The sequence below is a fragment of the Vulpes lagopus genome, chromosome 12, assembly GCF_018345385.1.
Source record: "Vulpes lagopus strain Blue_001 chromosome 12, ASM1834538v1, whole genome shotgun sequence".
In the NCBI taxonomy this organism is placed as follows: domain Eukaryota; kingdom Metazoa; phylum Chordata; class Mammalia; order Carnivora; family Canidae; genus Vulpes; species Vulpes lagopus.
The window spans coordinates 16,664,956-16,680,800 of NC_054835.1; the positions used below are offsets into that span (position 1 = coordinate 16,664,956).

General features: G+C 51.0%; 1 protein-coding gene across 5 annotated transcripts in view; it reads right to left on the reverse strand.

The window, feature by feature from the left end:
* ABR (ABR activator of RhoGEF and GTPase) overlaps positions 1 to 15,845 on the reverse strand; it is a 187,612-nt gene that overhangs the window by 39,855 nt on the left and 131,912 nt on the right. For all 5 annotated transcript variants that reach the window (XM_041723785.1, XM_041723784.1, XM_041723788.1 and 2 more), the window contains 8 exons: positions 11,688 to 11,740; positions 10,974 to 11,114; positions 8,812 to 8,933; positions 7,068 to 7,233; positions 3,012 to 3,134; positions 2,595 to 2,670; positions 2,018 to 2,122; positions 793 to 867 (listed from right to left, as the gene is read on the reverse strand). In XM_041723785.1, coding sequence (XP_041579719.1) covers positions 793 to 867; positions 2,018 to 2,122; positions 2,595 to 2,670; positions 3,012 to 3,134; positions 7,068 to 7,233; positions 8,812 to 8,933; positions 10,974 to 11,114; positions 11,688 to 11,740 — 861 coding nt within the window. The remainder of the gene's footprint in view (positions 1 to 792; positions 868 to 2,017; positions 2,123 to 2,594; positions 2,671 to 3,011; positions 3,135 to 7,067; positions 7,234 to 8,811; positions 8,934 to 10,973; positions 11,115 to 11,687; positions 11,741 to 15,845) is intronic.

Consider the following 15,845-nt stretch of genomic DNA (forward strand, 5'->3'; position numbering starts at 1 on the left):
CTTGCGAGCCAACACCTTGTTTTCTGTGCAGTGGACTGTAGGTAGAGAGGCCCAGGGCAGACCTCACCCCCCAGAGGCAGAGAGAAGGGGGTGGGAAGGGGCAGAAGGAGAGGACAGGAGTCAGGAGCCCTGGGTTTGTGATCTTCTGCAATGTTCAGTCCCTTTGTGACAGTTTTCTCATCTGGCAAACGGTAAGAAACTATTGGCTGTCTAACTGACTCATAAATTCTTATGCGGGAACATTAGGTAAAAAAGTGTGACTATATCTTGTTAAACACTAAGAACTGCAAAGATTTGGGAGATGGTGATGAAGGGGAAAGAAAAAGGGATGTGTGTGGCAGTGTGCTGGCACTGCACATATTCGGTCATATCTAAGCCTGCTCTTAGGTCAGTATTAACAAGTGTGTTTGCCTTTTACGGAGAAAGAAGCTGAGGCCCCGAGAGGTTAAGAGACATGCCTTAACCTCTTAAGGGGGTCACATAGCATGTTCCCCACATCTGCCGGGGACGAGTGCAGGATTTCAGACACCCAAGAGTTGGAGAGGGCTTAGGGAAGAGCAGACCTTGGAGACACGAAGCAGGAATGATCCTCCTGCCTAGAGGAGCTGGTTCCTGACCGTTGGGGGAATGCCTACCCACATGTCAGGGTGGCTGTCAGGGCCCCAGCCTGGGGCCTACCAGAGAGGTGGTAGGCGGTGGGAGGCCTCATGCAAGGGGTCCATGGAGACTTCCTATGAAAGGATGAACACTGGCTCCCCACTCTTCCTAGGGCTGGGGGTCAGAGGTACTTACTGGCTGACTGCTTAAACCCCTTGGCAGAGTGGACGATGACATGGAGGAAACCATAGAGTCCTGGAGACTCATCGTCTGTAAGAGAAGAAAGCCCCTGGGGTAAGGGTTGGTGAGAGGGCGGGCTTCAGCCCCTTCTCACCCCAGCTCATAGGAAGGCCAAAAGGGTGGGAGAAACAGTCTGAGTCTTGGTCTCACAGCACCACCTGGTGGCTGGAGTTTCCAGAGTCCACTGCTTCCTGGAAAGTGAGCCGGTACCCCTTTCTCCCTCACTTGGCCTGGAAGGCCAGTCCACACCTTCCCTGCTGGGCCAGGCGTTTCTTAGAATTTTTTAAAAAGATTTTAAATTATTAATTAAAATGAGAGAGAGAGAGAGAGAGAGAGAGAGAGAGAGAGAGAGGGAGGGAGAGAGAGGCAGAGACACAGGCAGAGGGAGAAGGAGGCTCCACGCAGGGAGCCTGACGTGGGACTCGATCCAGGGTCTCCAGGATCAGGCCCTGGGCTGAAGGCGGCACTAAACCGCTGAACCACTGGGGCTGCCTTGGGCCAGGGGTTTCACACAATTTCATACCCCATACCAGGGCTACTTTTCCTCCCACCCTGGAATCCTGCCTATCCCCTGGCTGTCCTCCTCAGTGCAGCCTTTCAAAGTAAAAATTAACCAATATAAGTCTGGCTTCTCTTGGGACAGGGGCAGATAATCCCCACATAGGGAGGAGAGCCTGCCTTCAAAACCCCTTCCCAGCACCCATGAGCAACCAGGTTCCACCCATTCTGGACCCATCCTAATGACAGCTCTCCCCTGCTCAATAACATCCTATAGTCTCCTCGGCTTGAACATACTCCCTGGCTTGGCATTCCAAGACCTGGTCCCTGGAAACTTCTGGCCTTATTTCTCATATGCTAATCCACCTACCCTTTCTCCCCTCCACCACCCCACATCCCATGCTTCAGTCGTTTGCTTACATTGTCTGACTACCTCACAAACATATTAGCAACATGATTCCAGTGCATGAAGGTGTCAGGTTCTTCTCTCAAGCCAGAGAGGGCAAGGAGGAGTTGGGACCATCTGGAAACCCAGCAGAGAACTACCCCTATTCAAGCTCTCTGTGTACCTGGCCAGTGAGTTGTTACACCCCTGTGTCTGGCTAGGTCCTTGTAGGAGGCTCCAGGAATGCCCCGGGGGCTTAGACCTGCTGATGAGGCAACCTTAGGTTCCAAATCTTACCGTCTTTATTGCTGGTGACAGGAATGTTGTGTACAGTCCTAAGTTTGAAACAGGATCCCGTGAGCACCTGGAGCTCCACGGAGCTTAGGACAAAGGCCTGGAGATCTGTAGGAGAAGCCAAGCAAGGAAGATGTCATCACAGGTCCACTAGGACCTGCTGTTCTGCTCTGGGGGCTACCGCAGGAAAGAAGCTTAGGTCTAGGGGCAGAGTTGGTCACTGGAAGGGAAGGAAAGACTTGTAGGGACATGGGGACAGTGATAGGTTCTGTTAGAGGGCAAAGAATGGGAGAGTCTAACTGAAAAGGCTCGAGACTGTGTGTGAGTGACAGTGAGAGCAAGAAAAAGAGACAAGCCTGGGCTCCAGGCCCAGTCCTGTCACTAATTCATTTCGTGCCCTTAAGCAAATCACCTCATTCTTTGGCCTTAGGTGAACAGTAACATCAATTAAGTGCCACCTGCCCTGGCACCTCATGGGGTGACTGTGAGGGCCACAGAGGAGACTATGGATGTGAACATGTATGGAAACGCAAGAGGCCACTCTTGTCACAGATAAGCGCGAAGTGGGGTGGGACTTTACCCTTCTTCTGTAGCTTCTGAATGGCTTCTCTCCACTCCGACCTCTCATAGTCCGAGGATAGTAGGAACAAGTAGCTCTGAAGAGAGATGAAAATTCAGCGGGGTGACCACATGGCCAAGCACATTCCCGGCTCCTTCTCACCCAGGCACCTGAGGCTTGGCCAAGGGGGCAGCTGGGAGGAGAGCCCCCTGTCTGGAAGCCCAGCGACAGGAGTGGCAGTGCCAGCGATGGCCAGCAGGGGGCACTGGCTCCTCACCAGCCCAGGGAGGGAGTCCAGGGGCAGGAGCTGTGGCAACATCCTTGGGAATTGGGCCCAAGTCCCTGATTCCCACAGGTCATGGATAGGAGCCCTAGAGAACAGGCAGCCCTGGACTGAGGAAGGGGGCCACCTTGGTCCCATCACCACCCCTCCCTGACCTTTCCATTCCGATTGTGGATCCGAAATGGGATCGTGGGGGAGTTGAGCAGCAGCAAGAACTCATTCTCGAACATCTTCTTTTTCAGGCGCTCAATGGCCCGGCTCTGTCCTTTGTTGGCTTTCTGTGGGGGCCAGAGGGCACAGATGGTTTCCCTCACACACTTCACTCCTCACTTGGCAGCTCTATGCACAGCACTTCCTTGGGCACTAACCGTGTCTTTTCCTTTGTTTATATTTTATGATGCTTTGTTATCTTGGGGGTGCCTAGTTGGCCAAGGAGAAAACTACCCCTCCTAGGGCAAGCTGATCCCTAAGATAGTAAAGGACCTCTCTGTGCACACACCTCCATGGATAAACCATCCAGGCCTGGGTTCATGCCCCCAAACACCTCCTCTACCTACCCCCAATTCACTGACCCAATATTCCTCTGTCCTAAATAACCCAGGGCCAGGTAGCAGACAGCTAGGGACTACCCCAGAGCCCAGACCCTACTGAGTTTTCAAACCCCTAGTCCTAAGCAGTTGCCTCTGCCTGCTTTCCTTTCCTATGGCAGACACAATACAGGCTCTGGGCTGGGTTCTCCCCCTGTGTCTTTGGCATCCTGCCCAAAACTGGTGCTTCCCCTGTGGCCCTGCGTGGGATAATGCGCCCCTTCCTCTTGGTAACTGTGAGAAATAAGAATCTTCCTGCAGTGCCATAGCCTAACCACGTCATCACTCAGTCACCTCAATAAATCACTGATGACTGGTACCATCAAAATACCCTGCTTAGGGATCCCTGGGTGGCGCAGCGGTTTGGCGCCTGCCTTTGGCCCAGGGCGCGATCCTGGAGACCCGGGATCGAATCCCACATCGGGTTCCCGGTGCATGGAGCCTGCTTCTCCCTCTGCCTGTGTCTCTGGCTCTGTCTCTGCCTGTGTCTCTGGCTCTGTCTCTCCTTGTATCTCTCAAGAATAAATAAATAAAAATCTTTAAAAAAAAAAAATACCCTGCTTAAAAACCTCAGATGCCGTTCAGCAAAACCCTAACTGCTGGCCTGGCACATGGGGCCTCTGTGCCCAGCCAAATACCCTACCATGCCCCACCCTGTACGTTCCACCTCAGCCGCACAGTATTATTCCTTGTTCATTTTTTTTAAAGATTTTTATTTCTTTGACACAGAGAAAGAGAGAGAGAGCAAGCACAAGCAGGCGGAGTGGGATAACCAGGCTCCAGCAGGGAGCCTGATGCGGGGCTCAATCCCAGAACCCTGGGATCATGACCTGAGCTAAAGGCAGACACTTAATTGAATGAGCCAAACAGGTGCCCCTATTTCTTGTTCTTTAATAAGCCCTTATGTCTCAGCCCAATTCTTCAACTTTACATTTTATGAAGGATTCCTTCCCTTTTTGTAACTGTTATGAGGCTTCAAGTTTCTGTTCCAGCATCAACTTCAAGTTCCTCAGTTAGAATTCATCTCTACGGACTTGCTTTACCCACTAGACTGGCAACAATGTTAACAACTGCTCACAGCCAGTGTTATGACAGCGTAGGAGGGGACAGTGACTCTCACACTGCTGGTGGGGTACACAATGGACTGCAATCTTCCCAGAGGTAAATCTGGCAATTAGAGCAAGCCCTCTGCCCCAGCCATCCCGTTGTAAGGAAGCTACCAGAGAGGAATAGGAATACAGTCAGGTTTACTGTAGTCTTGCCTATTAAAAGAACCAGAAACAATCTAAGTATCTCATACATCATTGCACAGTTAAGCAACAGAATAGGATGCAGCTGTTAGAACCTGACAGATCCAGAGAGCTCTATAATGCACAAAAATAAAGTGAAAAGCTCAAGTTGCAAAATGGCACATATAGTCTAGTCTCATTAAAAACAAAAAACAAAAAACAAAAACCATACACACCAGCATAAGCACAGAAGAGTCGAGAAGAATACATATCAAACTGTTAACAACGGGGGGGGGGGGGGGTGATAATCTGTTACACTCTGTGTGCTTCAGTATTGTATTTCTTGCTATAACAAGCCAGTATTATGTGGTGATGAGAACAAAAATAAGTTTTCAAAAAGTATTATTAAAAGAATAAATCACTGCTTCTCCTGTGACTCAGAGAACAACAATGTGCCTCCCCAGGGACTCTCCTCACATCGTGTCACATGCTGAGGTCAGTAACGGGCAAGACAAGGAGCTCCGTGAGGTGTCTGGCACACCCCTGCAGCGAGCAGCCAGTGGAGTTCAGGAAGTGTTGATTCGACTGAGCAGAAGGCCATGTCTGCACACCTGAGGCAGGAGGGAGGAGACAAAGTCCACCAGCGACCAGGACCGGGAGAAACAGGCATGCAGGATGCCCTGGGTGGGGCTGGTAGGCAGTGCTGGCTGGGGAAACAGGCTCCACTGAGGCAGGGTGGGGCTTGGCCAGTCAGGAGGAGGATACCTGTGCCCCTCTGAGCAGATGTGCCCCCAGTGAGACCCTTAGTCCTAGGTCATCCCTTTGCCCTAGACCCCCCTGGGGTCATCACTGTGGTCTTCCTCTCCTTCAAAGAGGGATGTCAAAGCTGAAAGGAATCTTTTTTTTTTTTTTTTTTTTTTTTGCTGAAAGGATTCTTAGAAGCCACCTGGTCAGGGGACGCCTGGGTGGCTCAGAGGTTGAGCATCTGTCTTTGGCTCAGGCATGATCCTGGAGTCCCAGGATCGAGTCCCACATTGGGATCCCTGCAGGGAGCCTGCTTCTCTCTTTGCCTATGTCTCTGCCTCTCTCTCTCTGTGTCTCTCATGAATAAATAAAATCTTAAAAAAAAAAAAAAAGCCACCTGGTCATGGATTCCTCAACAACAATTTATGAAGCACCTACTACATGCTAAGTCCTAGGGACATAGAGCTGAAGAAAGCGCCTTCACTAGAGTTCAAATTCAAGGGGGTGGGGAGAGAAAGTGGCCTATGAAACTGCAATTTGGGACCTATAAAGCAAATGGAAGAGGCAGACTGCAGGGTGTACTGGAAAGCAGAGTGTCCAACCCAGACTATGGTGGGTGCACAGCAAGGAAGGCTCCCTGAAAGGTGAGGCCTAAGCTGAGCCAACGGGTAGAAAAAGGAAGGCCAGGCCTCTCCCTGCCCTTTGTGACATGCGTGGGGAAGCTGCCTCCCAGGGGTGCTTTACTCTAGCCACTGTTTTCAAACATATGAATTGAAGGCTATCCATTTTCCTCTAAAGAGTGCTTTGGTCACACCCACACTCCAATAGGAGTGCTCTCATTTTCATGCAGTTCTAAACAGTCTGCAGTTTCCATTTTGATTTCCTCTCTACCTCGAAAGTCTTAATTTTCTAGGCATATACTTAGCTGTATTCTAGTTGTTGATTTCTAATCTCGCTGTACTGTAGTCCAGAAATATGCTATCAAACTTTTTTTAGGGGCCCCTGGCTGGCTCAGTCAGTAGAGCATGTGACTCCCGATCTCAGGGTCATGAATTCAAGCCCCATGTTAGGTGTAGAACCTACTTTTTAAAAAAATCAACAAAGTGCTTTTGAAATTTCAGATTTCCTTTGCAAGTTTAATACACGATTGCTGTGTGTAAATGCTGCATATGTGCTGGAGAAGAATTTCAGTTCTAGGCTAGGGTGCAAGCATCTGTGCATTTTTACATCAGGCAGGAGCATGTTGACTGTGTTATTGTATCTCTCCCTACTATTTGCCCACTTGATCTGTCCGTTTCTGAGCAGCCTCTCAAGCACCTTCTCTGGCATCCTCCCTGCTTTTCCTTAAGAAAGGCTTCTTCTCTTGCCTTCCTTTTCTATGGTGCTTGGCATACACTAGGAAACTTCCCACGACTAACCCCATTAAATCCTGAACAGTGACTTCTTGGTCCTCCTTTCATCTGCTCAGCACTTATGTGCTACCACCAGTCTTTTCCTGAGCATGTACCTGAGGTCTCCTACTCTTGCATCCTGTCTCCCTTATCAGGCTCTCAAACCTTCTGCCACCCTGGCACATCTGGCTCAAAGGGCCCCAAGGAAAAGGGCCTTCTTCCCCCTCTCTATCTCCGTTCAGATGCCAGGCTCTGCTCACCTCCTTCTGGATTTCACTCTTGAGGGCAGAGATCTTCATTTTCATGTCCTCCAGCTCATGGTCTGGAAAGGGATGCACCTGGGGGCTGGCCTCAGACTCTTCAGGGGATGGAAACACTAGGTCGGCCAGGGGGATGTACCATTTGCAGTCATATTGCTGGTGCTTCCTGCAAACAAGCCAGAAAGAGATGTGAGCGAGAGAGAACTTGGCTCTGCAAGCCTGAACTGCTAGAACAAAAAAAAAAAACAAAAAAAAAACAAAACAAAAAAAAACCAAGAGGGATTTGCTGAGAATTTGTCACAGGCAAGAATGATCTGTGTCCTTGAGGAGTCTGATCAGGAAACCCACATGCGGAGAAATGACAGTTGGGGTCTAAAGTCAAGTGGCAGTGAGGGCTCTGGAACTTGGCCTTGCCAATCTTCAGGCCCAGTAGGACTGATGTTTTTAAACATCCCAAACCTCTAACACTTTCCTATCCTCCATCCCACGCTCTCCCCTCCCCCTAGCTTATCTATACTTAGCTCATAGTCATTGTCCTTTCCGCTGGAGATGGAATACACACGTTATTTTTTTTTTTTTTTACACACGTTATTTTTAATGCCAATTCTGATCAATGGAGGTCACGTGGGGTCCTGGGCGGATGATTATAAGGCCACATCCAAGCCCAGTGGGAAATAGTGCTGTGGTTCATTAGTAATGTCTGTCATGGGCAAAAAACTAAAGGCATAGATGTGTTTGCTTATTATGACTGCCATCTGTGCTCTAGAATGATCTCATCTGTGATCTAGTTCCAGGGAGTCACCCCCTCTATTGAAGTGCACTCATACTACTAACCTCTCCTTCCTTCGCTTCCCCTAGGACTTAGGCTTGCACCTCTTGCTCTAGCCCCAGTGCTGAGGTGGGCATGAGGCTTGTCTCCCTGGACTGTGAGGTAGTGTACTTGGCACACAGGAGATGGCAAGGAAATGGAGGTGGGAGAATGTGGGAATGAGTTCTGCATAACCTCTTCTGCTCAGTGCACAGGGCGGACCTCGCTCACTGGGTGCAGAAATGGAGGTGGAAAGCAGCCTTCGGGTCCGATTAAGGTTCAAATTCCATCTTCTCTACCTCTAGTTATGCGACCTTGGGCAACTGATTTCACTTTTCTAAGTCTTTCCTCTCATCTGTGAGAGTTTTTGGGAAGACTGGAAATAATAGAGTCGAAGCATTTGTCATGGCACCTGGCATGGCATAAGCACCCAATAATGACAGCAGATTTAATGAATATTCACTGAATTGCAGTTAGCAAAAATTTAGAGATGTCTAATAAGAGGAGAGTGCTTAAGTAAATTATGGCATATCCACTTGTAACATCACGCAGGAAAGTAAAGGGATGATTATGAAGAATAGGAAGAGACTGGGAAAATGCTTATGACATGAAACGGAAAAAGCAGAGACCAAAATTGGGTATTCACTCTGATTACAAGTACATGAAGAAACATAAGAATGTTTTAAAAAACTGGAAGGAAATATAGCAGCAGGAGACTGATGCTATGTTCGATTGGTGATGGGTTTTCCCCCTGTGATTTGGTTATATTATCTTTATAATTAAAAACATGATTTATTTTTAGAAAAGGGGCATGTAGTAAAATAAAATTAATTAAAATATTTTTTAAAAGGAAAAAATAAATGCAGATTGCCCCTGGTGCTGGGGGGTCCTTTGGGGGCAGAGTCTAGCTGCCTCCCACGCTGCCCCTGGACTCACCCTGCAGATGTCTTCTTGAGCTTGGCACACAGGAGAACATCTGTAAAGAGGAAGACGTGCCGCAGCTTCCGGGAGCTCTCCGACACTTCCACCAGGAAGCCATCCTTCACCAGCTGCCGCGTCTGAGGGAGATGGCACACCCACCCCCACCTGCTCAGGGGAAGTCAACCCAGGGCCCAGCCTGTACTGGGGACACCAGCCAGCTGGGAGGGGCCTCAGGGAGGGGGCTATGGTCCCTGGTGGTTAAGGTCACACAATGGGCTTTCTGGTTGTAATCTTGGGCACATTCCCTGACCTGAGTCTCAATCTTAACATCTGTAAAATGGGGATAATGACGGCAGCCCTGTTACATAGGATTCATCAAGATGGTATATGTGAAAGAGCCCAATGCCTGGCACATAATATGTGATCAATAAACGGTAGCTTTATATTTTCCTGCAGCTGTCAATGGCTCTCACCTGGATAGACCCTAGTCCAGAATGACTTGGTTCCTCCACACTGGGGCATAATAAGCAGAGTCTAGCTCCCTCACACCCTGCCCCCTGGCCCTGGGAACCTCTTCAACGCTGCCTAGGAAGTTGATCTTGTTTCAATTCAACAGTGACCCACAGACCCTCTCAGTCTGTTTAGGCTACCTGTGAGTTAAGATTTTACAACTTCCCTCAGGTGGATGGGAGACACTGGCTACCTTTGATGGGGCTGTAGCAGCTCCTGGGGGAACCTGCAGCCATCTTTAACCTGGGTTCTGGATGGTTAAGAGCATTGTGCTCCATGTAGAACTTCCAGGATTCCTGCCCTGACACCCTCACAGCCAGCAGGCTTCTCAGGGGTTGTCACAATCTGCCGTAGCCTATCCCATGTTTGTTATATACTGTGTGACCTACATATGCTGCAATATGTAAGTGAACATGGTGAAAGTATGTACTTAAAATGATCTGAAACTGATAGTGCTCTAAACCCTCTGGAGATCTTTCAGATATCCTCGAGTCAAACCAACCAGTGACATTCCAGGGTTTGTAAACCAGGGCTAAGGGTTGTACACAGAGATAGCTCTCTGTGCCTCATTAGTCATGCTCCAGACCCCTTCATTACTTCCCTCCCTAGGAGACACTGGAGGCTCACAAATGTAACAAAGGAGCATAAACCCAGCCAGTCTTCACTCCTAAATGCCACTTAATTATCTCTCCTGGACAGGAAGTACTGAATAAGGGCCAGGTTGCTGACCCATATGGGTAACTGTCCCTCCAATTCTTCACACTGCTTCTCCTCTCTGGTGTATCCCCGCCCTTCCACGAAGAAGGGCCCCCAAGGAACTGGAGCTGCTATACCACATCTGTCCTTGGGACATTCCAGCAACCTGACAGCCTTGGCCACCTCCTGTTCCAGCTTTTCATTACTTTTGTAGTAATTTTGGTATACTCTAGTCAGGACTGAATGTATTAGATGAAATGTAAGGATCTTGTTCAATCTGAAACCCTCATCACTCCCTTTCCCTCCCCCCCCCTTTTTTTTACTTAAACATTTTTATGATAATTTAGGTGGAAGTTGTTTGTCAGTTAATATTGGTTCCAGTCCTTCAAACTGTTCATATCTGCTTTATAACATTAACTGTACTAACCCTTCAGGTTGGGTTGGGGGGGGGTGATGACAGTTCAGTTATGTCCTCAAGATAAAGTCTTGCTTTATGGCTTGCTCCCTACCTCCTGCCCACCTGTTCATGCAGGCTGTTAACACGGAGCTCAGAGTTCCTGCTCTCAGATTCCCTGGGCTCCTTCAGGCTGAGCCATTACCCTCCAGGAGACCCTGGGGGCATCATACTGCCTACAGTGGGTGTTTACATTCAATAATGTGATAGCCAGAGCCCCTGGTTTCCCTGGTCTAGGGGACAGCACATCAGGCTTGAAGACAGATAACCCCTGCTGAATGATCTGGTTCCAACACTTATGGCCTTGTGTCAGATCTGCAGAGACTCTCTAGTGGATTATTATGAAGATAAATGAGACCTGAAGACCTTTTCTTGGCTGGGCATGGGAGATGAAGGTTGGAGAGGCACAGAGGATAGGGCAGTGGTGCCCATCTAAGCAGGACAGCAGGGATGGGTGATGTGGTCTGCTGTGCCTTTCTCAGCCTGGGTGAAAAGCCAGGCTGGGTCCTGAGCTCACCTCTCCCTTGGGAGTTGTGACCGCAGTCCGGCGGGGGTCAATGTCCTCGTTGATGCTGGACAGGAAGTTCTGGGAGATGCGGAGGGCATCTTGCAGCAGTGGGTAGTCTGGGTGGTCCACTGGTGTGTGTTTCAGCAGGTCCTGGGAAGGGGTGGGGTGGTGAGTCGGGGACAGTAGTTCTGGGGCTCAACGAGAAGACAGTAGGGACTCAATCTTCACCAAAGGAATTCCAAGGTGGGGCATTAAGGGACCCAAGTTCCAATCTGGTCATGCCTGTAAAATCTGAGCTAAAAATGAGGGTCAGAGAAGCAGGGGTGGGGGCAGGGGTGCCCCTTTATTACTACTGCAGTCATTACTCTTCCCTTGGGCAGAGCAAGACAGGTGGAGTCTCATCTCCCCAAACAGCTGGGAGAAACACCCCTCTACCCATCCCACAGCTGCTCCCAGGACCCTGGAGACCATTAGGCAAGGGGTGGGGAGGCAGGAAGTGCCTGCCTCTATGACACATTTGGCCAAATGTCAAGCTTAGTAGCCAAGCTATACTTGGGCCCTGGCCCCAGTGGTGTGGTCACCACAGGCCAGGTGGGTAGTCAGGGCCTCGCTGTCCAGCTCCCCACATGGGCTGCTCTCAGTGACTCCAGTGCCCACCACGTAAGGCTCATCTCCCACGAAACTTCTAACCCCTCTCTAGCCATTCAGGGGGCTGACACTTACATGTAGGACCAGGGTGCTCCTGGTGACACGGTCAATGGGCTTGTAGAGCAGAGCTGTGGGCAAAGGTGGGGAGAAGGGCACAGGACAGATGAAATATGGGGAGCAGCTTGACACCTTAGAGATGAGCCTTATCCCTCCACCCGCCTCATGGACACCCACGGGGAGGAAGTCACAGCTCCATTCTTTCCCATGGTGGGCCAGACAGTGCCAACAGTCAGACATTTTAGCCCTGGAAACCCAGGTCCCCTCCCACCTGCCTCATCATGTCTCCTATCAGATGTGACCTCTTGAAGGGCCATCTCTCAGGATATCCTTGTCTGACCAGGCTCAGAATGGATGAAGATGTTCCTCTGTACCCCTAAGCCTGCATCATACGGCTATCCCTAGCCTTGCCCCACAGAGCTCTAGTGCATCTCGGACATACCCAGCACCTCAGAACACAGGGAGGAGACAAGATGTTTTTCCAGAGAAGGCAGCTCCCCCACGCCAACCATTCTGATACTCCTCTGGTCCAAGGCCTGGCATCACCAACCAGCTGGACATGGCAGGCTTTGCTTTGACCCACATGGCTGGTCTCATCTCCAGGAGAAGATTAGCCTCTGTGTCATCAAACTCCCCAACAAAGGCCTAAGACAGGCTGAGGGCCAGGGAGGCAGGCCAGCCCTTCGCACAAAGGCTCTGCTCTCAAGCAAGTGGCAGCTGAGACAGCAAAGATTTCCTGAAGGAATTCAGGTGGGGCCTCTGGGGGTGCTGAAGGGGCTGGGGAAAAGAGTTCAGATTCAGCATGGGGCATTCCCCACAGCCCTTGGCCAACCAGGACACCAAATGAGGATTGCTGGGATTCAGTAGGGACAGGTGGAGGCAGCAGCTGGCTGACCACACTTTCCAGCAGAGCTTCCTGCAAGCAGCTGTGGCTTGCCCCTCCCCACATAGGTGGTTCAGCCTGAGTCCTAAACCTGGATGTCACTGTCCATGGGGTCATGACCTCTGCTCTCCTGCCACAAGGGCAGGAAGGGGTGGGATGCTGGTTATGACAGTGCCAGAGCCACCATTCATGCCCTAGCCAGTCTCCAAACCAAAGGGTTCCCTGGAACCCTGGACAGAAATACCCCACGCATCACTAGGCAGACGCTATGGGGAGCTATCTGCTGGCTGTGAAGAAGATACAGTCTCAGTGGTATGTCATGAGCCTTATCTGCAGTTTTGGCTTGGCTGCCCCTGAAAGAAACAGCTGCCTGTCCCCCTCTCCCCACCTCATCAACTAAATCCCAGGCTCTGCTAGTTGGAACCTGGGTATCAGCATTTTTTAAAAAGCTCCTTTGCAGATTTTGGTATGTAGCCATGGTTGAAAACCACTCTTTATGCAAACACACTTCCTGTGACTTATCTGTAGCCCCCTCTTAACTTAGCAGTTTCTACAGACCCTCCTCATGGTCTATGGGAGCTAAGACCAGCAGGACCAGCCTTAGGGTATCCTGGGTTGGTGGAGCCCAGTTCCCAGCCCAGGTGGGGGGACTCCATACTGACACTAGAGTACCCACCTGTGGCTCAGATCATCTTCAGGGTGAAATAACACCCGAGAACCCCAAAGGCCCAAAAGAAAGTGCAAGTTCAGCAGATAGCTGCCAGGGTGGGCCCTGGAGTTCCAGCCCGGGGATAGCTGATACTGCCATGTCAGCTCTGTCCCTCTCTCAGGTCCCAGGAGGAAGAGGTTTCTGACTAAACTCAGAGATCTAAACAAATGGTGGCTTGGGTTTCAGAGGGGTTATTAATATGCCTGCGGTTGCCTCGAATCTACCTGATTGGGGATATGCAATGACTGCCCAGGTTGGGGGAGAAGATCTAGGAGGAAAGGTGGGAGGAGCGCCCTGGGGCCACAGTCAGATATGGAGGGAAGAAGGGGAGGAAGAACAACCCCAATGTTCTGTTTGCGCTCCCCAGGGCCCCTGTGCACTGGCTTCCCCTGGCAATGCAGGGGACCCCACCCTTCCCCCCATCATCTGTTCCATGGCTCTCCCAGGCCCAGCTGCTTCCCCTACCCTCCCTTCTCCTCACCATGCCATTTCTGTTCTTGAGATAGACACCACTTACCAAGTTACAATGCCTGTCTCCCCACCTCCTCCAGGGAGCCTTCCCTGACTCAAAAGTGAGCACTTTTGCAGACCACACCCACAGTGCCTAAAAGACTGCTGATGTGAGCAAACTGGCCTCTCTGTAGTTTGCTGGGTACTTACTGTGTCTAGTGGCACTATCTTATATGCACTATTTCCTTTGATTAAAAAGAGAAGCCATTATCACTAGCCCCATTTACAGGTGAGGAAATCTCTCTAAGGCACAGAGAAGTTATGTGACTTGCTCACAATGACAAGGTGCCAATGGTAGCTGGGTTTTGAACACAGGTCTACCCATGCTCCTAACTTTGAGCTCTTTGGTACAGGAGGGTAGCATCTGTAAAAGCTCAGTGACCCTTGGGAGGATTCTTGGAAAGATTCACCAGGAAGGAGTGGGTAAGCTTGTCTCTTTTGTTACCAAGGTGAGTCCCCTCCTGGGGGGCGGGGGCTGGATCACACATGACTTCCTTTTGAATCTACCCCCCTCCCCAGCATCTGGCACAGAGATCTGCAAGGTGGATGCTCAGCAAATAACCATTAAGCCAGAGTGAGCCCCAAGTGTAGAATCTCCCCCGGGGCGCCCCAGAAGCAGCCTCCCTTGGAAGGGCTGAGAAGATCCTAAATAGTGTGGTTGGGAAGGGCTCGTTCTCTCCTCCCTCCCCACTTTGAAGCTGACTTCAAAGACAGCATCTTTGCTGAACCAAAGAAACACTGAACTCCAGGTCCAGGTCTGTATCACTAAGACTAAACTCCCTTTTGGGGAGGGAAGAGGAAGCCAAGGACCAATCCCATTTCTTTTTTAAGGTGGCAGAGTTGAGACCTGACCTACTCCTAGGCCAGCATTTCTCTTCTGATCTTCAAACAGGCCAATTTCAAGTCCATCTCTCCTCCTGACCCCAGCCTGTCAGAATCTGAGCCAGCAGGTGGGGCACAGGGCTGCTTCTGGCCAGTGACTAGAGATCCCATAGCTGTCCTGCTGCAGCAGCTGGAGAGGGGCGGCCCAGGGGTTCCTCCAACCAGAGCGATCCTCGGCCCAGGACAGCCTGAGAAGGTGAGTGGACAATAGCCCCCCTGAGCACAGTGGCCTCTGAGAAAGAGCCTAAGAAACCTCATCATTTTCTCCTCCAGCAAACTGCCACCCCCCTCTGTTCAGCCTTCGCCAAGGAGCTCCAGGTTACCACGGAGATGTGAAGGCAAAGTGACTGAGAGGGTGCAGACAAAACGCCTGGTAAGAGGGAAGAAGGTCCTAAAACCAGCCACCTGCCACTCCAACACACTGTGGGGCCCAGGGCAGCTTGCCTAGAGGCAACACTTGACCCCCACCCCTGCCAAAGGCAGCCTGGATCATCCCTAAAGCACTTCTTGCCTCAGCAGGTAGGGTCCACTTCTAGACACCTCCTTGCCTAGGCCTGCTTCGGCCGGGGCTGAGCAAGCGCCGGCTGACGGCACATGCCTGTCCCAGGACCCCCTTGCTGAAGAAGCTGCCCAGAGACTGCTCTGGGTCCCTTCCACTGACCGGTGAGTACATGACCTTCACAGAGCAGCGGTCTGCCACGCCCCCCTCTCCCACCAGCATGCACCAAGCACCAGAACCTTAGCTTGAGGGTCTCCATTAGCTAGAAACACCCTCTGGGAACCCAGTTCTCTCCTGCTCTCCCAACCGTGGCCCTGTTCTCCCATCACCACAGTTCTGAGGAGAGAATGTTGTGAAGGCAGCATGTGCACTCGGAGCACACAATACCCTAGCGGCTCAACCTCTTCTTTTCTCTCCCCGAAACAAAGAAACTCCCAACTTGTCCCTGTAGCAGGAGCTGGAGCCCCCCTGGGCAGAGGCACTGCTGCCCAGACCAGATGCCACTGTTTGGCGGCCCCTGCTGACCCCCCCTCCAGCCCCAGGGCTGCCACACCTGCAGGCACAGCACTGTCACTTTCTCTCCTTAACAGCATCTCCAGGAAGTTGCCTACTCCCTCCTAAGCCACGCCACAATTCCCCCATTCCCCATTCCCCCCCACCCCCATTTCCAAGCCACCTGCCCAGGGATGGCTC